We start from the raw sequence: 24,452 nt of genomic DNA, 5'->3' as shown, positions 1-24,452 counted from the left end.
ATATTCTCACAAATTTCCAAGCTATGAAGGTTCTCAGCATCTTTAACATGTCTCATTTCTACTGCTCACCACATTCAATTGCAAATAAATCAGCTCAATAAATATATTATCTTTGGTGCAAGGAATAAGTTATAATACATATGTATATACTTTTATAATTGCTTAAAATTATATTCATAATTCTAGAAAATAGCCAAATCTTGTTATCAGTGTTTCTCCTTTTAGCGTGGAAGCAATCAACATGTCTGTCCCCATGAGGCCAGTCTAAGCTGCATGTTGGATACCATCCATGGAATAAAGAAAAAGATGATAAATAGACTTGCAGTTCCCAGGACAGCCTCAGGCTAACCTCCCTCTAAGTCATTAGAGAAAAACAATTGGCTCTAGAGAGAGCTTCTGCCAGAAGTCAAAGAAAGGAAAATTACCAACTGAATGATATACTGATTCCTAACCCTGGGAAGCAGGGCACTGTCAGTATATGTTCTGCTATGGACAAGGCAGGGAAATGCTTGGTCAGTCTCTGTCTTTCTTGAGTTTGGGAAGATAAGACAGTAAGAGGTAACATATGAGCTTGAGGCACCTCTGTACTCTTAATTATGGCCTTGTGTCAGAATAAAAGCCCAAACTTTGACATCAAACACTCCTGTGTTAGAATATTGGTCCACCCACCTTCTAGTATTGTCCTTGGACACAAATTTACTGAACTCTAAGCTTCAGTTTTGTCATCAGCAAAATGGTGGAGGTAATTACATTTTTATTTTTAAATTATTTCTACTGCAAGGGTTAGAAATAATGCATGTGAAGTATATACCACACCCTTTGACATAGAACAGATGTTCCAGATATGGTAACTATTATTTAATGTCATTCAAATTTTTTCAATCAAGGCTGTCCCAGGTCACTTTTCCTAGTCTTTTAATAGAACTTTTCTAGTTGGAGGCACAAAGTACTGCATTATGATAAACTCATAGAGGGTACTCAAGATTTATTTCAAATTAAAAGAAATTAAATTGAAATGTGGACTGTAACATAGAAGATTTTTATGAGGAGTTGGATGATACAGAATGTGTTTCTTCGTGAAACACATTCATCCATTGCTTGCCACAAACATTACTCTGTAATTTATAAATGCAAATACCAGTAGTAAGAAGTTGTGCTGCCACAGAAGAAACATAGAAAAATCAGAAAGTGTGAAGAATATACTAATTTTCATTAGAGATATAAATGTAAATCACATTTGAAGATGCTACTGTCACTAAATGCAATGAAACTGCTCATTTTGGTAGATTGCGTATAATAGTAATTATTCATGTTAGCTCTCCCCAGTGGGACTCTACCATTTAAAATGAATTCTATTTAGCAACAAGTAGTGAAGTCTCAGTTATCTTAGACTTTCAAACAGTTTTCTGCTTCTTTAGGGAAGTAGGGAACCAAATCATTAAAATATACAGATTAATCAACTGATAATTACCTAGGTACTATAATAGAAGGGTGATTACAACTGTGTTTCTGATGAGCAGTTTACTGTTAGATTTGTTAAGACACACACACACACACACACACACACACACACACACACACTGACATAGCCTAGGGAATAAAACAGTTATTAGTAAATAGGTTAATTTTATTTGGTCAATTTAGTGATCAGGAAAGTAAAGTTAAAGTTGTAGAAAGAGAAGCCCTTCATTATTTTAAGAATAGTTGGGGCTTAATGATTATAGACTTTTAACTGGATGGACCTACGAAGGGCTACCACTGAGTAAATATATACTTAAATCATCTCAGAAAAGCGGTCTTCAGGAATCTTTTAGAGATTATATAACTCCCTCATTCCAGTAAAACCTATTCCTCATTATCGATGTTAAATAGCATTCAACATGGCCATGACTAAAGAACAATGCTCAGTTGTCTTTGAGGCACTCATCTATCACAGAAAGACATATCAATCAGGATCTAAATGTCTTTCATTTTCCCAGATTGGAAAATCCAGTGTTTGTTTCACTGTGCAGTTGGCACCAAGAAATTGGGTGTCAGAGAATCCCCATTAATGATGGATTATTTCTATTTTATTTTCAGTTTTACAGAGAGGATAAATAATCTCATTAATAGCTTTAGTTATTGTCACCTTCACTATGTATTCTTTGTAATGGAATGACAATGCATAGCCAAGTTTGAATATTCACTATGTTAGTTAAAAGATTACAGTGTTGAAATCTTGCTTTTGCTTGAAGTGATTTCTACCATGTTCCTTTTTATCTTGTCCTGGACTCTTCTTGGATGAACAAGAAAAAGGAAAATCAGGAATAATTTTATTGGCAAGATAAACTGATACAAATACCAGGCACTGTTCTTAGTATGAGTTATAGAGATGAAAAACACACTCATTGTTCTCAAGGAGCTCAAAGTCTAGTGATGGGGAGTAAGAAAAGCGAACAGGCAATTCTAAACCAGTGTAAATAAGCATCCTGATGGAGGTAGAATTGGGTGCCATTGGAACAGAAAGCAAGGGCACCCACACTCTAGGGGTGACAAGGAAGGCTTCTGAGAGGAGCAGGTGCAAGAGCTGAGTCTTGAAGAAGGAATTACAGTTAACCAGGAAGAGAAGCTGGGGCTTGATGCTGTCAACACAGGGAGATGCATGTGCAAATGCCAGAGACAGAGAGAGCAAGCTGCATGATGGTAAGTGGTGAGAAATAAGGCTGGAGATGAGGGTGGGAGATGAGTTACAAAAGGACTGAGGCCACGATAAAGCTAATGGAGAGCCATCGAGAGAATTTTTCTGGGGAGGGACAGGATCATCAGATTTGATTTTAGAAAGATTTTGTTTTCCTGCTAGCTATATAGGAAATGGTTTGGAAGGAGAAGGTGGCTGAGCACAGTTTCAGCTGTGAGGAATAATGCTCCTTTCTGCCTCTTGCTTCCTCTCTTCCTCTCTCTCTGCCTGTTTCACAAGGGCCTTAAGGTGACAAGGGCTAAGGTAATAACAGAAGTGGAGAAGATGGCAAAATCAAGTGATACATAGTTTCAAAAAGAAAAGTAGTGATTTTGAGAGGGTCAAATGCACATGATTGCATTTAATTCACAAACTGTATTAAGAATGTGTAAAACTGGGCTTGATGGAAGGTCATATAAATAAGACCTGGAGTATTTAAGTTGATTATCAGCTAAATGTAAGCCCACAGAGCACTGTGGGAAAAAAAAGAGAGAAAAGTAATCTTAAATTCTTTTAATAGTAATTTAGAGCCTGGGTCACAGGGACCAATAATAATACCACTACATTCTGTGCTGATCATACTACTGCTCCAGCCTAGCTATGAATTCTCAATAAATCTTCCAGTTCAAATATGATGAGGAAGGGTAGGAGGTGGAAAATTTAACAAGGGGTGGTAAGTATAACAATCTGATTGGAGAGCAGAGTAGAAATATATTCAGGTTGCAACTGAACTCTAGAGGCTTTGCATGTCCATTTTGTGAGACTGGATTTTATTTAACAGGAAGAGGGGAGCCATGAAGATTTCGAAGTAGAGTAATGATGTAACCATAAGTCTGCATTGGTAATACTGCTCTGGCAACAGGTACAATGTGTCCATAGGAAGGAAGAGATAGTGACCAGGAGACCACTTAGAAGACTAGTACAGTAGCTCTGTCATGGTATGATAAGGGTCTGAATCACACTCCATGAGTGAGAATCTGGTTTAGCACTGTGCCTTGTGCATAGTGAGTGTTTAACAAAGCAGTTCAGGTATACATCTTTCTTATCAGCAGATCTCCCAAGATACCACTCTGCTTGAAAGAATAAAGGTCATTGGTTAATCTGCATGGAGGTAACTTATTACTTCAGTAAAATTCCCAATTATGTCACTAATTAAGAATATGTGTTGATTTGAATAGGAGCTGAGATAAAATCTGAACTTTTCAAATTATGTAAAAAATGTTTTTGAGACAGTTCACAAATATAAGCAAGATCAGTGTTTAATGTATTTAATATATTTTAGAAGCCACATTTGCATACGAAACTTGACTTACTAATTAAAAGATTTTCTTATTCATTAAAATAAATGAACAAAGATATTAACAGAACATCACCCAATCAATCATTTATTCATTCCATAATACTCACTTTTGCCAGGCACTATTGCAGATTCTGGGGGATATAGTAGTGAACAAAAGAGACAAAAATCTATGTAGCTTTTAGTCTATCGAGGGAACAGAATAAATATGATAACTAGGGAATATGAATGGGATGTTAGTGCTAAGTGCAAAGGAGAAAAAATAAAGCAGAGTAAGGAGATAAGATGTGTCAGGGTTGGTGGCAGTAGGGTGGAATTTTAGATTAGAGAGGCCAGGAGAAGGTGATATTTGAGTAAAGGGCTGAAGAAAGGGAAGGAGCTGACCAAGAGGATATCTGGGTAAAGAGCATTCCCTGTATAGGGAGCAAGGAGTCCAATGTCCTTGAGTGTGACTGTACCGGGTATGTTTGAGAAATAGTTAAGGGAGGGAGGGGCAGGAGAGTTAAGATGAGGTCAGAAAAAACTTATGGGGAGTGGGAGGTGGGGAAAATAGGATTTTGTAGGTCCCTGTAAGGACTTTGTTTCTTCTCTACGTGAGATGGAAAGCCACTGGTAGGTTTTGAGCAGAGAAGTGATAAGATATGACCTACATTTTAACAGGCTCGTCTCAGTGTTGTGTTGAGATGGACTACAGAGAGACAAGAGCAGAAGCAGAAAGACCAGTTAGGAGGCTGTTTCAAACACCAGACAAAAGTTGATGATGGTTTAGACTGAGGTAGTAGCAGTGGAGGTGAGAAGAATTAGTTGGATCTTGATAAATTTTGAAGCTGCAACTGACAGGATTTGCTGATGGCTCATATAGTTTAGGAAAAGGAAACATAAGGATGACACCAAAGTTTTTGCCCTGAGCAATTGGAAGGATGGAGTTGCCATTAATTAAGATACAGAAAACTGTAGAAGAATCAGGTTGTGAGGTGGGTGAGAACCACCAGGAGTACAGTTTTGCTAATGCTAAGTTTGAGATAATTCATGGATATCTAAATGGAGTTGTGAAGTAGGTAGGTGGTGATCTTCCAGAGTTCAGGAAGTAGGTCTGGACTGGAGGTACAGTTTGGGAGCCGAAAGTCTATATATGGTATTTAAGGAGATCACAATGGTAATTGTAGATGAGAAGAAGTTCAAGGAATGAGTCCAGGGCACTTCAACATTTGGAGGTGGTGCAGGTGAGGAAGAACTAGCAAAGGAAACTGAGAAGTAACCAGAGACATAAAGCGGGCTGTGTTGTGTTCTAGAAGCCAAGTGAAAAAGATATTTCAAGGAGGGGACACTGATCAGCTGTGTCAATGCTTCTAACAGCTCAAATGCAGTGAGGACTGAGAACTGACCATTCGCTTTAGAAACATGTAGGCCACTGGTGACTTCATGAGAGTAATTTCAGTGAAGTATTGGAGCCTAATGTTTCAAGGGAAAATGGAAAGAGAGAAACCGGAGCTAACTCTTTAGAGAGTTATGCTATAAAGAGGAGAAAAATGGAATAGTGGTGGAGAGGAAAAATTAAGTACATATATAAATATAAGTATATATATACGTGCAGGCTTTTATGATGATGGGAATGATCTAGTAAAAATAGAAAAATTGTTGATGTAGGATAGAAGAGAGAGAATTCCTGGGACAGTTCCCTTGAGGGCCAAAAGGGATTGTGCTCTAAGGTGCAAGAGGAGGTGATGCTCTTTGCTGTGACAAAAGAGGAGTATGGACATGAGAGAAGGCAGAGAGAATACAGGGTCCAGAGGCAAGTAGGTGGGTGGATATGGACAAGAGAGCTTGTGGAAGTTCTCTCTTGATTGCTTTAACTCATTTAGGGCATTTAAAAAGTAAATTATAGAGCTCATTATACTCTCCCCTTTATAATTCATTTGAGAGAAGGTTTATTGTATTACTCTGAAAATGAGACCGAAGGCACTCTTAAAAATGCAGAAAGCAAATAACTTTCATAAGAAATGTATTAGATCAATTCCAACTAAAATGTTTAGTGTTTTGTTTTCCCACTTGAGTTTGCAAGAGTAAGTTGTAAAACTACCTGGGCCTGCCACTTTCTAAAAAATTGTAATTTTTCAATCACTTTTTCAATCTCTTCTATTAAACTTTCTATTTTTCTGGGTCCATCTTGGCGAATGATATCCTCCTAAGAATTTGTTGCTATAGAACTGTATATAATATCATTTATACTAATCTTAGGATTTCTTCTAATTACTTAATTTGGGTTTTGTTAATTCCTTCTTTCTAGATCTCCTCCCACCTCTCTCTTTTCTGGGTTTTTGGAAGAGGAAATATTTGTGTTCGTATATTCTTTAATAATAGAATGTTAACTGCAGTATTTATCTTAATTTATTGGCTTAATTACATATTCATGTATTATTTTTACTTTTTAAAAACTTGCTCTAAAATTTACTAAAGTTAAGTTAAAATCTCCTACTGTAAATAATGTTGCCATGTTCTTAAAGATTTTAAGACCTGTTGCCCCTGATTTTTCTTCTTATTCAGCATATAACGTTTTACTAATCTTATGTTTTTATATTCATTATAAATTTGTTATCTTCTCTTGTCTTGAGCTAGTTCTGTCATAATCCCGTTGTTTCCAGTCTTCGTTTTGGAGACGTATGAATCGACCTTTGTGTCGTCTAAATGCATCATCATCCTTAGGTGTCTTCTTCCATGCCCAGTTGTTTATAAGTCATATATTTATTTCTACTTTGATCTTTTTTTCACGCATCAGCTTGTCTCTTTGCATGTCTATTGCTCTCATTTGTTTTCCATTTCTTTTAAAATTGCCCTCTTATCTTTGCTTTTTTCCCCTGTTATAGTTGCCTTCCATTAACTATATCTGTATCTGAGAATATCTGTTTTGCTCTATAAATCCTTAAAATTTATTTTTCCCTTTGGGGAAAATTGTATCTCCAGTCCAGAACTCCTTCTTGAACTCTGGAAGATCACCACCTACCTACTTGACAACTCCATTTGGATATCTATGAATTATCTCAAACTTAACATTAGCAAAATTGAATTCCTGGTGGTTCTCACCCACCTCACAAACCTGATTCTTCTACAGTTTTCTTTATCTTAATTAATGGCAACTCCATCCTTCCAGTTGCTCAGGGCAAAAACTTTGGTGTCATCCTTATGTTTCCTTTTCCTAGCAACCACCTAATTGCGGCCAGTTAACTCCATCTTTGACTTTTCAGACTGTAAGATCCTCAACGGCATGGATTTTGACATTCTCCACATTCTGAGAGCAGCCTCTTCCATACAGTTGCTGTGAGGAATAAACAAATCCTCCCTTTCCCACTGCTCTGCTTCATAACACTGCAGGCTGTCCAGCTGAGACTTCAGCATTCATCTAAGCATCTATCACACTGAGTCATCTTAGGATCTTAGGCACAACACGGTACCTGGACAGGATAACTGCTCAGTGATGTTTGTGGGATAAATGCAGTTAAACACATGTTTTCTGCTTAAATCAGACATGGGTCTCTTCAAGAGCACTTCCTCACATTGCCAGAAGAATGGGACTCAATCAGCGAGGAAGTATTGATATTGTAATTGTAATTTATAGATTATTCAGAGCATTAAAATTCCAGTACATTTCTCCCTGAACAATGGAGAGTATCAAAAATAGAAATTAGTTCTATGGGAAACCTCTCTGACGATAAGGAATTTAATAGGAATTGGAAATTGCTAAATTTCAATCTTTAAAGTAGAGGGCCCCACATTGTAACCATTGACTATATCCTCTTTTAAAACAACTTACAAAGCTCATCTTTTAAAATAGATTTCTATCAGCTAATGAACAAACAGCAATTTAATAACATATTAAATGTACATACGTACACACATGGACCATTGGGGTCTGTTTTGTCAATAAGTGAAACTATAGAGTGGAAGGAGAGCTCTTGTCCTTCTTGACTTTTTTCCCAAGAGGAGAAAAATATCAATACTAATCTTTGTGATTGAGTCATGTTTGAATATACTTCTTGGGCTGTGTGTGTGATGTGATGGGATCACTAAGTCAAAAAGTCAGACACATAGACATAGTGCTCTATTTTTCTGCTTTCATGTGGCACAACTGGCAAGCTGGTACTTCTTTTTTTTCTGTGTTTTTCTCCCACAGTAGTTAGATCTGTTCCATATTCTTAGGTTGTTTTCCTTTCCTTTCATTTTTTGATATAAACCTTGACTTCTCTCCACAATTATGGCCTGTGCCCATCCCTTGGACGGCTCCTCTTGCTTTGTGTAATATCCCACCTTAATTCCTTCTAGCTCTCTAGATCTGGCTCCAGCACTAGTCCAGGTGATGATATCCCTTCCCTTAGCATAGCCCTGTCAATGGGACACTATGTAGTATTTGCCACTGGAAGCTGAAGTGGCCCTGGGATAGATCTAGAATTCAGAATACCTCTTTTTTTTGACATATTTCCAAATTTTATAGTAGATGCATACAAAGTAAAAAGTATTCAACAAAGAATATAATCACAATTTCCACTCAGGCAAAGAGAAGCTTGGAAGTTCTCCTAATGTGGGAAATGTCCACAGTTTAAAACCTGCTGGAAGCTAGATTAAGCAAATTTAAGCTGTATTCTTCAAAACAGGGTCCTGAGGGAATACACATCTTTCACTGTTCCTTATTTGAGGCCCCCATGACTTAGAGAAGATTTTCGACACAGCTCTTGGCATGACTTAAGTGACATAGAGGGATGGGCAAATTCAAAGGATTTAGCCAAATTAGTCCAGTGACAGGAGTTCTTACTGGAAACATCTGGAAACACAGACCTTAACTGTTGTCCTTAAGATTCATGACACCAAAGCATGTGTTTTCTAGAAGTACTGACTCCGTGGTAGCCTTGCAGAGAAAGTTAACTTAGGAGTAACAGCTGGACACACTAGGTCACCCCACAGTAATGGGTTCTCCTTGGGGACCCAAGGAACCAGTGTTAACATCATCCAACCCCTGGCTTTCAGGTTCAATGCAACTGCATTTCTTTTGAGTACATGTTGAAACACACAGGCTAACTAGTTTGGCTCAGTAGAGGTCTTTAGGACAAGAACACTTACACATGGGTAATCGCACCTCCTGATATATATAGCTTTTGGCTGAAAGAATATGAATGACAAAGTAATGGGATCCCAGTTAAGGAAAGTTTATATTAATTCTGAAAGAGCCTGCAACTTGGATTTAGACAGTTTAAACCTTCCCCTATAAAGTACTAACTGAATGACCTTAGGCATATACCACTTAACTTTTCAAGGTAGGAATCCTTATAATTAAGGAAATAAAATTTTCTGGAGATTAAATAACTTTGGCAGGGTCACAATGCCAGTAAATTATTGTAAAGGTGAATGGGAATACCCCAGATTAGAATTATATCATGCCACCTCAGGTTCTCCTGGAACTCTTCTACTATCCAGCAATGAGACCAGGAACATCATCAATTTATACCTTGGGACTTTTGAATGGGTATTTGTTTTAGTCTTTTTTTTCTGAAGCTTCCTAGTGCCTCATAATACATGGCACATATACGTTCTGGATAATACATGCAGAATCAATAAATAAAGCAACATTTACTATTAATTAAAGGCCAGTGAATCTTGGTATTGCTTGACCATGTAAGCATAAAGATAGCCTGGAGGGGAAAGAGTCTCTCTAGCACATTGAACCATTTTTCAAGGACAACTGAGGAGAGGGCCTAACAATGCCAGGTAATGCCAGAGGATAATCACTAGTAGAATGGGTGTTGTCTCAGTGAGGAATGATAACCAAACTGCTAGGTCAAAAAAAATGGATAAAAAATATGGATAAGTGGAGGAGCATATTGTCTCTCGCTGAAAGAACAAAAGAACGGGGTTGTAAGCTTCCTGGGAGCAGGGCCCCTGTTTTCTATTCTTTGTGTCTCCAGCATTAGCTAAGGTCCTAGCCTAATATTAGTAAGCTTCAACATATGTTTGTGGATGAATAAATGAATTAATCACTGCCCACTTGATACAGAACTGAAGTGCAGAAGCTATTCCAAGAAGAAAGGCATGATTCCATAGCCTGCTGAGAAGCTAGAATAACTATCAGGACTATGATTAATTAGCTAAAGGGTCAGGGACTTCTTAGGCCAAGGGGAACAAGGTGTCTGTCGATGTCTAGGGTCTTGGAATTATTAAAGGAAGGATAACTGCCTTTGACCAGGCTATGAATAACTCAAGGGGCTCTCTCTCCAGAAACATAGATTCATTACCACCCTGGGCCTTCAGATAAGCATGGGCAAATCCTAACCCTAAGAACAGCAGGGAAGTCCTCAAACTCCTATTCATTTTCAACAGAGTCTGGTGTTTAGAATGAGGTAAGGGAGTAAATGTGGGCAAAGCTTAAACAGATTTGGAGAAATAAAAATTTTTTATATCTTAATGGTTTTTAAAAAACTACTCGCAAGGCTTTTATGCTGTATTACTTTATTTGGTTAATTTGTTACAGGATTATGATTTTATAAATATGTCATCCCTAATGTCCTGCCATTCAAGTGACATCCAGACTGCATATAAAATGCATACTCCTTAGCTTGGCATAAAAGCTTTGTGTGGCATGCTATCAAATTAACAACTTTTCCAGAATCATGTCAGATTCTCTTCGTATGCAATGTACACGCCAACTCTACTAAATTTCTTTCAGATCTTGGTAAATTTGCATATGCCATTTTCTGTGCCTGTGAGGAAATGTTTGCTCCAAACCAGAAAACTCCTATTCATTTATCAAGATCCAGTTCCAGTATTTCTTCCTCATCATCAACTCTCTGAGAAGAGTTAATTATTTCCTCCTCTGTGTATTTGAACATATTTCTATTTTTAAGAATAACATATCCCTTTGTTTTATAACCATTTACTTACTTTTCAACCTCATGCACTAGGCTGCCAGCTCCAAAATGGCAGGATGCAACTCTTCATTTTGTCTGCCTCACCCTAGTTCAACAAATAGTCACTGACTACACAGAAACACCTTTGCACATGTATTTGTGAAGTTACTGCCAAATAATATATCAGATATCATTGCTTCAAAGTAATTAACATTTAATAAAACAACTTGCAAATAAATTGTTAAAGATCACAGTATGAACTTGGCCCCCAAGTGGTTTTGTCTACATTTAGTTATGATGGATGTTTACTCTGGCATGTGGGGACCCAGGAGGAATTAAATCCTTTTTACCTGTTATTACGTCTATGTAGTCTGCCATGAGAAATGATTTTTTTCTAGTCTAAAGGCCTATGCTGAAAAAGCCACGGTTTTGGTGATTTCATTAACATTTTAAAATGTTAACAATTCTGTCAGCCTAAACTGAAAATGACTGTGTGAGAAATGAAAGCTTGCATAACTCTGACACTCGATATTCATGGCTCATTATCCTCACGACTTTCATTATGCAGTGAGGAAGTAGGGTCAGCCTCACAAAATTTAGGAATAATTAAGAAAATTACTATATGGAGATGTGACTTATGGACTGAGAATAACGAACTTTCTAAAAAGACTGTATTCAACAAAATAAATAAGGATGATGAAAAATCCACAGATGTTTTATAGCTTAAGGCAGCTTTTCAGTTATTCATTATAAAGACTCCTTGAAGACTTTTGCTCACTTCCCTTGACCCTTTCCTGAACACTTTGAAACTTTCTCTTTGACTGTATTCCTCAGGGAGTTTAAGAAGTCCTAGGCATATTTCCTGAAGTTCTTTAAGTTCATTCTCAAACACATCCACGGAGATGAAAATATTGTTGCTGACCTGTATACACTGTGAATTGCTTCCAGGCTCCAAACCTCACATTCTTCTTTCACAGCTTTCGAAGTTTGTGGAATAATCATGTGGAAATAGCCACAAGGGCAGAGGTTATCTGCTAACCTAACATTCTATCAAAAAAAAAAAAAAAAAAAAAAAAAAGGAAAAGAAAACCGGATGGTATCTAGGTAAGTTAAAAAAAACTCTGTTTTTAATTTAGACAAAATTTTATTTATTAACCACCCATTATTCTTCTAGAACAACAGATGGTGTAGGTTGTAAATATAATATAAAATTTCCTTTTCTTTCTACGTTAATTTCAATAAATGTCTATTAAGTAGCTGCTATATGCCAGGCATTAAACTAAGTTCAGTAGTGTCTCCACTTAATAGAATTTATATTTTAGTTCAGAAGTCAGACACATAGACAAATAATGATGATGGAATAGACTAAGTACCATCATATAATTTCAGGTACAAAGTACCATGAGATCTTTATAGAAGGAGGCACATAACTTTAATATAAATTAAATTTTGAGGAGCCAGAAAGATCAGTTTGATCTTGATAAAATGAACCCCTAAAGTATATACAACCCAAGTCAACAAATATTTCTCTCTGTAGCTTCTAAACATTTTTAGGATCCAAACAGAATTATTTTTCTTGTGCTCTCCATTTTATATAAGACAGAAAGACATTAAAAAATTTAATATAGTTTTCACAAGTGGTTTTTCCTGTCTATTGTTTAAGATTGTCCTTCCAAAATAATGACTATTTGAAATTATAACTAAAGGCTTTGCTTATATTTTTGTTATGAAGGAGGATGTTTCTTATCCCAGATAAAATCCTGAGCCTCAGTGAAGTGCTAGTTGAAAAACAGTAGATTAGGACTTCCCTGGTGGTGCAGTGGTTAAGGATCTGCCTGCCAGTGCAGGGGACATGGGTTCGAGCCCTGGTCTGGGAAGATCCCACATGCCGCGGAGCAACTGAGCCCGTGCACCACAACTACTGAGCCCACGTGCCACAACTATGAAGCCTGCGCACCCTAGAACCCATGCTCTGCAACAAGAGAAGCCACCACAATGAGAAGCCGGCACACCACAACAAAGAGCAGCCCCCGCTCACCACAACTAGAGAAAGCCCGTGCACAGCAACGAAGACCCAATGCAGCCAAAAAAAAAAAAAAGATTAAAAAAAAAAACCAGATTAGTTTTGGATAGTGGCTATAAAATAAAACATGCGTAGACCTTATTTTTTTTTCATAGACTTTAATCTTGAGGAAATTCAAATACATTATGGAAAAAATGGAAAGTTCATTTGATGATAGGACATCTAATTTTATCATTTATAGATTCCTAATAAGTGAATTTTTGAGATATTTTATTAACAACATTGTTTAAGGAGTCTGTGGGCTGTGCTTAAACTCTGCCATATATATGGCATTTAGCATGTTGCCTTGCGCATAGTACGTGCTCAATCCATACATGTGAAATTAAAAGTAAAATGCTTTGCACCTTCTGATCTTTCCTCAAACGTTCCTGTCTTTTAAAAGGCAAGACACCATGAGGTTACCTTGTGCTCCTCAACACAGTCAAATGTCCCTGTTCCAAGAGGACTTCCTAAAATGGGGCCAGACTATAGCTAAGCCTTCATCTCTGAAACAGCAATAATTCTCTGATTTGGCCTCTCTGACTGTAGGTGCTCCATTTCAGGAAAAAATCTACGCCCCTTTAAAATATCCTTTAAGGATTTCTCCTTTTTCCAGGGATCATGAAAACCATGTCTATAGGATGAATTATTCTTTAACTTAAACAGGCTTTTTCATTCTAGATTCTGAACCAGATTGAGGAACTGGAAAAGAAAGGTATACATTTTACTCTTGTGGAACTCTTAGTTCTATCTATCTATCTATCTACTTACCTATCATCTACCATCTACCTATCACAACTCCTCCATGGATAGTAGGATCTACTGTTATATCTTTTTTACATAAATGGGTATAGGACATAGGAAACTAAGGCTCAGAGAAGTTAAATTACTTGACCAAGTCATGCAAAGCTAAAATTCAAGCATAGGGAGTCTGGCTCCAGGGTCTATGTCTTTAGTCCCTTCTCTATTCTGCCTTATTCATCATGGCCTGGGAGTAGAGAGAAAAGTCTATCTCCAGCGTGACTAATTTTTTTCTCTGTATAGATTTAGAGAGATTTGTCCAAGTCTGTTGATATAGGAATGAGTGAGCAGGGATGGAAACATTTGTTGTGCATCTACTATGAGCTGAGCAGTGTTAGGTACTTTTCATATAGAATTTCGTGGTGTCTTTATTATAATATATCAAGCTATTTAATATTATCTTAGTTTACTAATTAGAAAACTGAGGCTCAGAGTTTTTAAATAGCTTGCCAAGAACATATAGCTAGTATGGGACTAAGCCAGGATTTAAAAGTGGGACTGAGGATTCCCCACTATATGCCATGTGCTTTCTGCAAATGGGATAGATAGGGAGATTTTACTTCCTATCACAGCCCTGTGATTGGGGATGTAAACCAGGTCTTGCATCCTACCTTGATAAATATTGTCCTGAAGTGAGATTTGCAGTTTCCACATCCATGCAGTTCATCGTGCTGGGAATGAGAGCAAGTTCTGGCTGGATCATGGTGGCTGTGGCCACAGCTCTTGCGACCAGTTCCATGGCATCTTGTACATAGTACTCAAAGACAGACTGTGTTGTTTTTCCATGAGCAATGAGCCCTAAGGGCAGACCTTCTGTCCTCAGTTGCTCAACATTCTGGGAATCCCCCAGCACCCAACGAAGCTCAGGGGGTGCTACCCCAAACTGGGTGGTAATTTCGAAAATCCGCCGGATACTTTCCATGTCGCAGCCAAACATCACCATTGTGGGTGTACTGTTCTTAACGCTCTCAAGCTGGACCTGCAGGAAGCTCAAGAGGTCCTCAGTGGAGGAGAGGTTGATGGTGATGTTGATGATAGAGCCCAGGTGGAACTTCGAATTATTCTGGGTAAGGACGAGGAAGTCGGTGATGTTCCAGTCTTCCTGGCACAGCAACAAGCTAAAATTGTACCAGTTGTTCATGGTCAGGATTGAGACAGTGACATCAGCATCAGAACTTAATGAATTTTCTAAACTCAGTTGGAGGTGAAGGGGATTCTGTATTTAAAGATATGAAAAAGAAGAATTAGAAAGTAATGGACAAAGATTATAATATAGGGTACTTTTGCTTTCTTATGAGGCTTCATCTTTTATTTTTCCCTATGATATTCAAGTGCCTCTGGGATAAAATTCCCATAATTTTGAAAGCTATGTTTCCTGTCTAATGGAATTGATTCCTTACAACTGATTTCCTTATAAGTTTTGCTCAAACTACCAAAGGGCAGATGATTCTTGGTGTAAATGTCAGGGGTGACACAACTATACATTTAGTCTTAAATTTTTATCAGGCTTGTCTACTTCCTACAGACAGTCTCCTTTAGGCATCCCATTTCTAACTATCCCTCTTCTTAACTCATTTGTTCAATTTTCCTGTCAGGTGAAATAATTGAAAGAAATTACTTTTGCTTTCCTTTAAAACTACTAGTAGAAAAATCTTAAAACAGTGCAGGTGCTTGTATTAAGGATGGTGTGGAAAAAGGATGCATCATAGTTTCCCAAACTTCTAGCCCCTGAGGAAGGCACATTTAATATATGTGGTGCTATATTTGAATGTTTATGTTCCCCAAAATTCATATGTTGAAATCCTAATCCCCAATGTGATGGTATGAGGTGATGGGGCCTTTGGGAAGTAATTAGGTCATGAGGGCAGAACCCTCATGAATGAGATTAATGTCCAAGAGGCTCAAAAGAATTCCCTTATCCCTTCCACAATATGAGGACACAGTGAGAAGCTGGCAGTCTGCCACCATGCTGGGACCCTGATTTTGAACTTCTAGCGTCCAGAATTGTGAGAAATGAAATTCTGTTTTTTACAAGCTACCCAGTCTGTGTTACAGCAGCCTAAATACACTAATACATATGGAATAATTAACAATATACTCATAAAAATTAAATACATAGTCTAATATTGAAGGTTTGATTGCATTTCTGTATCTACTGAGACTGGATTCTTGCTGTGAAAGGTGAAATGTGTGCCATTTAAATGCATTTATGTAACTTCCACCACAATTTCATCTACTTATAGAACTCACCAACTCAATGAAAGAAAAGTATCTTATTTGAAAAATCACAAACTATTAATCATATAGATGAAGTGGAAATAGTCCTCTAATGAATGAATCTGTTAATTGTTCTTCCTGAGAGCAGACTTTTGACATATTTATCCTTTAACACTGACATCCTGAGGATGGTTAGCACAATGCTTTACACAATGTAGTGTACAATAGACACAGTCCAAATTGAACTAAATATGGTCCCATTTTGGAGCTATTAGACTATTGAAATATTTTTCAGAACTTGCCAAACATTCAGGTCAATAACATGAGGAGGGCTTTCTCAGTAAGATTTCATGCCCTTGTACAAAAGGAAAGAAGTGTGGCCTTCCTTCATCTACCAAAAAGTGTATAAGAAGAAATAGAGTTTGAACTGAACTTTGAATTCTTTGAAGGGTTAAAAGGATTCTGATATGTGTAGAATAAGGAGTGAGGATTCCAAAGGAATTTATGGGAGAAAAACTATGACCAAAGGCAGTAAATGAGAGTAATCATAATGGTAAGTAGGAGGGAGTCTTAAAATTTATTTTGATAACTTGACTTTTGCAAATTAAGCTTTTGAGCAAGACTTGTAATGATAAAACCAGAGCTTTTGGAGGATCATCTATGGGTAGCATTCAAAAGGGAGAGGGAAAATAAGCCTTCTAAGATTTCGATTAGGTGCTAAGGGTTTAAACTGGAAGCCAGTGTTGGTAATGATAGGAAGAGTGATTTAAAAAAAGATTTTTTTAAAATTAAAATTTAGTGACAAGGTCAGATGGAAGAAGCGAAAAGAGAAAGGTGTCAAAAAACCAAGGAGGTAGGTAGTTCCTGTTTCTAGGCTTGGGATGCCATATAAGATAAAGGACCAGAAGCTTCATTTCCTCACTCTTACTACTGATGAATATAAATTTCTCCAGAGAGTTCTTTCTGTCCTCCTCTTTTAACTTTCTTCCTTTCCTTCTTCCTTTTTATATCCTCCTGTGCCTTAACCCTCTTCCAGAATCAATGAGCAATGGAAGGCAAGCTATGCATTTAGCTGGCAGGAACAAATTATTCCCAACTGTTTTCTTGGCCTCAGTTCCCTATTCTGTTGCCAGTTTTCTTTCTAAAACATAAATATGACCGTATCATTCTTCTGCACCATAACCTCTGAATCACCCATAGGACAAATTTCAAACTTCACCTCTAACACTCCAAACATGTACCCCAAGACAGGTCATAGTGGACAATTTATTTTTCTTGTGTCAGAGTGAGCATTTTCACATCTACACAAATTTGATATGTTGAATTCTCCACCTGTGAATGTACTTGCCTATATTCATATTCATCCTTCAGAACTCAACTCTTGCATGCAGATTTCCAGAAACTAGCTTATGTTCCACTTACTACTGTTTCTGCTGCTGAGCTTTTTTTCTCACAGTATTTTGGCCCTTTTGATTTCCTGCAATGGTGAACTGGGTTTTTGTTTGACTGCTCCTCTGACTGTTGCCCAGGCAGAATTAATCGTCTCATGTCTATGTCAGGGTGTCATTTTGTTCATCCCTCTATTACAGCACCCTTCATACTGTAAGTTAGTTATTTGGTTAAGTGTTTATCTCTCACACTAGACTGGAAGCTCCTTTAGGATAAGGACCATATCTCAGTCATCTCTTCTAACACAGTTATTAGTTAACCAGAGATAGTATTTATCAACTGGAATTTTCTTTTGTCCATCCTGGGCTATGATCATAATCTTGTCACTGAAAGACTGAGAAGAAAACCATTTCCAGCAGAGCTGTATGACCCAATATTTTGCCCCCAATGGGGACAAAGGCCCATCTATCCACTTCCTACAGAGAGATTCATTAAATCAGTATGTGAGGATCATGTTCTAATGGAGGCAGAGATGAAAATGTTCTCCTCTTGCTAAATAGGGAAGTAAAATTAGCTAATCTCATTGAGCATTCAGCACCAGAGAGACAAATGCATTTGGCATGAGAAAGTGACAGAGGAGTAAAATGAAAGCCCCTCCCCGTGGATTATGTGATCCGTATAATCACACTCATCCCTACAAACAATTCTAGTAAGAAAGTCTAGATGTGGAAGTTAATCCTTACATGAATTTAAGGAACACAATTCTTCAAGTAAATATTTATTAAATAATAGTTTAGAAACATCTAGTGATATTGTATTTATCTGGCAGCCTCAGAAGCAAAATCTCCTTATTTCTCTCCATATAATAATCAAGGGAAAGGTGCGTGTGCGTGTGTGTGTGTGACACACACACACAGATATGAAAACTTATAACAAAAAATTCAAGCCTAATAGTAAAACTTTCATCAAAATCTGGGACAAAAATTAAACAAGACCTATCAAATGAAACTGAGAATCAAAATCTATGTCTGACAGATAGTTTGCTGTTTGCAGAACAACCCATGGCCTGAAGGAAGGTATAATTTAAAAAAAATTTCTATATTGTTTACCTCCTAAATCAGAGATCCAATAACAAAACAACTTGAGTCAGGAAGCCTCTCTCAACCATGCTGACAGTAAAAACTGCTTCATAAGTGCATTCAATTTATATAAATTAAAATATACAGGCTCAGTAGGAAGAGGTAGGGGGAGAGAAAAATGAAGTTAAGTAGTACTGATAATTCTAATTATCCTAAGTGAGTGTATTCTTTATTACCTATGACTATTATATATAGGTATTATGTATTGTAATAAATACATGTTATTACACACAGTTATATACACAAAATCATATATGCCACATTAAATAGGTAATTTTTAAAAACTGAAGTATAGTTAATGTACAACATTATGTCAATTTCAGGTGTGCAACAGTGATTTGACATTCAAATATATTATGAAATGATCACTATAATAAGTCTGGTAACCATCTGTCACCATTCAAAATTATTACAGTATTATTGACTACTATATTCCTTAAGCTGTCTAATACTTCCTCATAAGTTATTTATTTTATAACTGGTAGTTTGTATCTCTTAGTCTCTTTCACCTATTTCATCCAACCTCCGCCCCAACCTCTGGCAACCACCAGTTTGTTCTCTTTATCTGTGTCTGTTTCTGCTTTGTTTTTGTATGTTGATTCGTTTTGTTTTTTAGATTCCACATATAAGTGAAACCATATGGTACTTGTCTTTCTCTGTCTGACTTACTTCACTTAGCGTAATACCCTCTAGACCCATCCATGTTGTCACAAGTGGCAAGATTTCATCCTTTTTTATGGCTCAGTAATATTCCATTGTGTGTGTGTGTGTGTGTGTGTGTGTGTGTGTATCACACATCTGCTTTATCCACTCATCTTTTGATGGACACTTAGGTCGTTTCTATGTTTTCGCTAACTTAAGGAATTTTCTAATGTAATTTTCCTATACTTTGAATTGAGTCTTTATTTCTAAGCAAGATAACACGCCACTCCACTTCATTGAGTTTTAGGGTTTTATTCCCATCATAATCTGCTTCTACATTATTTGGGGGCTGACATTCCCAAAAGTATGGGCCAGAAGTGTGGATGGGAAATGGCCATGTTGAAATGCACTGATGGAATGAAATCTCAACAAGTCAAGTGCAGAGCTGGAAGGAGAGAGGAGTTGCTAAGACAGCAGTGCAGTTGCCAGTGTCAGAGAATTGCAGAAGTGTCAGAGATTTATTCAATTGTGTAAGGGAAGATTGCTTTAGCTGTTATGGAGCACAGTGGATTTACAACTAGTAAAAGATTAAAATTCCACAGAAACAAAAACCAGGCAAGAAGGTTAAGAAAATGAGGAAAAATAAAAAGATAGAGGGGCCGTGCCTTAAGAGATATTAGAACACAACAGAAAAGGCAATTTTTATATAACCATAATAATTAAAACAGGTACGTATTAACAAAAGGATTAACAGGTAAATAAATAGAACAGATGTTAATGCACATTAAGAAGCACATTGATTTAATATACTATATTAATATATTGAATACTATACACTGAAAATTATAAAGGAATACAGAAGAAACACATATGAAGTTAGGAGTTGAGAAAATAGATTATTTGGGAAAATAAATATCATTTAAAGTCCTAGTTCTACCATATATTAAAAATAAATTCCAGGCCATTTAAGAGTTTAAAGTATAATGTCAAATCATTAAAAGTTAGAGCAAATAGGTAAATGTATCAGAAATCACAATGATAAAGAGAAATACATTAAACTAAATATTACAGTATGCTTTATTTTCAGCATTAAACACCTCTCATAAACAAACAAACAAAAAAAGGAATATGAGAAACAAAAGAATATTTGCAACATATTTGACAGAGTTAATGGTCACAAAATTTAAAGAACATTTACTAATCAATCAGGAAATAGAACCCTTGACTGAGCATTCATTCAATCAAGAAAATTAATTTTAAGCTCCTACTGTGAGCCATACTCTGTAAAAAAATTTCCTGTTGTCTATACAGTGGGTGAGAGATAGACAATTTACAGATAAGTAGACAAATAAACACTTAATATAATTATAAATTATAGAAATTACTGTAAATGAAACTAATAGCGTGTAGCAAGACTAGGAAAGGGGAAAGAGTATCCCAGGAAAAGTGTAATAATTATGATTCGTAGGGTAGGTGGATGCACGTATTTGCACTGTATAAGCACTCTCTAATTGGGACTTTAGAAAAAATAAGGGATGTGTATAAAAATGATTAATCACTATATATATGTAAACACAAATATTGATTTTTTAAAAAATACACATTTAACTAAAAATGTAGTTTCATTTTGACCATCCATTCCTCTTTGACTAGGTACAATCTTCCTAGTCCCAGACAAATGGTTGGAGCCACTACCTGCTTCTACATTCCCTCTGCTTGATTCTTTTTTTTTTTTTAAATTTATTTATTTATTTATTTATTCTTGGCTGCGTTGGGTCTTCGTTGCTGTGTGCGGGGTTTCTCTAGTTGCGGTGAGCGGGGGCTACTCTTCTTTACGGTGTGCAGGCTTCTTATTGCGGTGGCTTCTCTTGTTGCGGAGCTCAGGCTCTAGGCATGTGGGCTTCAGTAGCTGTGGCACATGGGCTCAGTAGTTGTGGCTTGTGGGCACTAGAGCGCAGGCTCAGTAGCTGTGGTGCAGGGGCTTAGTTGCTCTGCAGCATGTGGGATCTTCCCGGACCAGGGCTCGAACCCGTGTCCCCTGCATTGGCAGGTGGGTTCTTAACCACTATGCCACCAGGGAAGTCCCCTCTGCTTGATTCTTTACCCTTCCCTTTTGCAGTGTCTTCAATGTTCTTGCTCAAATCCTAAACTGTCCCTTCTGGCTGGACCACTGTCTTTAGTAAGCTGAGCTTTTCTCTCCTTTTGTGGGACAGTAAGTTTTGTGCTTAGGACTTAGTAGTCCCAGCAACCTATCCTTAGCTTCTGGCTCCATCATTTACAAGCCATGTGGCTTTCAACAAGTCACTCAGTGTCTCTGAGTCATAAATTTCTCATCTCTAAAACGAGGAAGATACTTCCTCCTACCTTACAGAATCATTTAGAGAATTAAATATGAGAATGTGATAATGCATGGAAAGTAACTGGCCCAGAGTGAAGGCCCAGTAAGTAATAGTTGTTACAGTTTTCTTAGAGTTAAGTCATTGTGTTGGACATGCCTGCTAAAGTGACTGCAATACAATTTTTTTCTTTGCTATTGCTCTTTTTCCTTTCTCTTTTCTATTTTCACCCAATGGTCCCTGCAATAAATATCTTTTACAAATACCAATTATACCAACTCCTTAGCAGGAAAAGAGCAACTCCATCTCAGGATGGGAGCTGCTATTTATTTGGAAGACATCATATTCACAGCAGAGCACACCCCCCCATAAAAAATCCCCAAAGCAAAAAACTTCTTTCTTTGGTAACTAGCTCCAGTGTGACATCACGAGTTAAGGAATTTTGGGTGCCAGTTGTTGGAGATCCCCCATCAATCTTTGTTCTTCCCAAGAGCACAGATTCAGCTATTTTGGGGATCAGTAAAAGTTTCAAAAACAGGATTCATTGCAGCAACGAGCTTGTCAGATGCTTTGAGATATTCCCTGACAGAAGAAAAGAGGTAATGAGGTTGGGTTTGCTTTAAGAGAGGAGAAAAGATGAAATTCTCTCAGCTCTTTCCTGGGCAAGCAAACCCATTTAGTTTTGACTTCTAGGCCAAAGCTCAGAAAGCTCAAGTGAGCATAATATTTCCACTACTTTTAATGGAGATGAAATTCCCTGCTATTCCTAAGTCTGCTGATTGCTAAAGGTGTTCAAGGGGCTCAGAACTGCTTCCTACACTGCTATCGCTTCTCCTCAGCCAAGGAGGCTGCAGGAGGTTTGCTGTTTCTCATTACCGCACAGCTCATTTGATAATAAAGTCTTTTTCTTTCTGAAAATTAAAGCGTATTCCTTTAGAAGCCCAGGCTTTTAAATAAATTAACTGTTTTTGTGGTTGAATTAGGGATTCAGGCAAACATAAGGCATAGTCCCTGCCCAGAAATTGTAATCTAATAATAATAATAATAATACAAATGAAAAGCTAATACCTACCAATGGCCCTAGTGCTTTTTGCATATTGTCTTATTTTATCCTCACAATGACCTCATGAGGCGATTACGATGATTAGCCTCCTTTAACAGATGACAAAAATGAGGCTCAGAAAGAGTGAGTAATTTCCCCAAGGTTGCATAGCTACTGAGAAATAGAGCCTGGGTCCAAAATCCAAGTTTGTAAGACTTGAAAGCCTGTGCTTTGGGCCAGTACTCTATACTGCTCCCTCCACTTGGTAAGAATAAAATGTGCATTAGAGTCTTGACATTTGTAGATTTAAAATTTATAGCTCCAGTTATTTGCAAGTAATCCTAAAATCCCACGGAATCAAGTCCCTTTTAAGATGTGTCATGGTATGGGTTAGAATGACATGCCCTGCGCGGCTGGCACACGGGAGCCAGTGAGGGGGGCCAAGCCCGCTGCTCAGCATGCACACAGCTTCTCAGCCGTTTTCTTCCCTCATCCTCCCATTTGTAGCAACTCTTGTGAAACAAGACTTGTGTTTCTTCAATAATGACAATTTAACAAAGAAAGCCAGTGGTATAATTAATGACATCAGTTTTGTGTTTGGTAAAATAAGAAAGTTTGGAGAAGGTCACTTAAGTTTTTCATTTAGATTCTACTGAACTTCATGGACGAAACTATAATCTACAATGATGTTTGACTATTATGTATGGGACTGTCAACAAAGATCTTAGGACATATCCCTCAGGATTTTTGAGTGATATATGAAGCAATATATAAGAGAGTAGTAGAATACAAGGAATGCTTCAGAAGGCAGGATTATGGATACATGGTACAGTTGGCATAATACTGCCAATCATGCTGGGTGTGGTCTATTTCACTGCAGCAGTTTGAGGAAAGCTGGTCTTCCCTCCTGGAAATAGAGCAGACACCGGTAGACTGGCTCAGTTTTAGGAGGAAGTATTGGTACAGATACACTGTCTTCAACAACAACTGGCTGATGGATTCATCCAACAAAGCAAGTGTTGAAAGGCTATTATATGTCAGGCCATGGGTACAGTGATGCATGTCTTCAGGCAGAGGAATGAGCAGACACATGCATGCAGTAGGTACTCTTTGAACCAACTCAATCCTTTTTCACCTTAGGCCGATTTCCAGAAAGAGAAGTCAGGGGCATAGCAGGTCAGCTTGTGGCAATCACTCAAGCTTCCTGTGCTGGGCTTTTGATCACGTATTTTTTCCCATTCTAGATCCATCTAATTATCGATACTCAACTCTTTCATCTGTGTTCCACCCACTTCTACCTTTTGTTGTGGATGGTTATACTTTGTTTCTCTCACCTGACCTTTGGTAATCTTGAAAGCCTTTAGCTGCCACTCACTCTCTGAGCTCTATCCTCTCAGCCCATGCATACAAGATATACCCTGCCCAGGTACAATTTCTGGGGCTTAAAACTGTCACCAGTATACTTGGGGAGGGGGAGGACTTTGTTTAAAAGGATGTGGCTACATAAGATATGTAGTCATATGGTGCTCAAGAGAGCAGTCAGTACAGGCAAAATGGCCCAGTGTAGGAAAAGGTGAACCAGGGACAGGGAGTCACTGGAAATGTGGCCATTTGACATCAGGAAAGACTAGTAGCAGGCAACAAGGTCCAAAACCTTGGTTTGGGGTTCAGTAGGTCACTGCAACTCCCAGGGGAGCCCAGAGGAGAGAATACTTTGGCTCTATTTGGAGTAACTCAGACCTTTGTTTGAATTGTGGCTCTGCCATTTACCAGTTCTGTGTGGTAGACTTTATGAAAATCATTTAGCCTCGTGGAGCTTCACTTTACTTTTCTGTGCAATGAAAATGATACCACCTACCTTGCAAAGTTTGTGACTATTAAATAACATAATATATATAAAACATCAGCACACAGTAAACAG

The 24,452-nt window shown here is 37.6% G+C and overlaps 1 protein-coding gene across 1 annotated transcript in view; it reads right to left on the bottom strand.

Moving 5' to 3' along the window:
* GRIN3A (glutamate ionotropic receptor NMDA type subunit 3A) overlaps positions 1-24,452 on the bottom strand; it is a 161,085-nt gene that overhangs the window by 95,759 nt on the left and 40,874 nt on the right. Inside the window, exon 2 of the mRNA XM_082471185.1 lies at positions 14,378-14,982. Coding sequence (XP_082327311.1) covers positions 14,378-14,982 — 605 coding nt within the window. The remainder of the gene's footprint in view (positions 1-14,377; positions 14,983-24,452) is intronic.

This window comes from Balaenoptera physalus (genome assembly GCF_965194825.1).
Source record: "Balaenoptera physalus genome assembly, chromosome: 7".
NCBI classification, from domain to species: Eukaryota; Metazoa; Chordata; class Mammalia; order Artiodactyla; family Balaenopteridae; genus Balaenoptera; species Balaenoptera physalus.
This window is presented reverse-complemented; position numbering and strand designations above follow the sequence as displayed.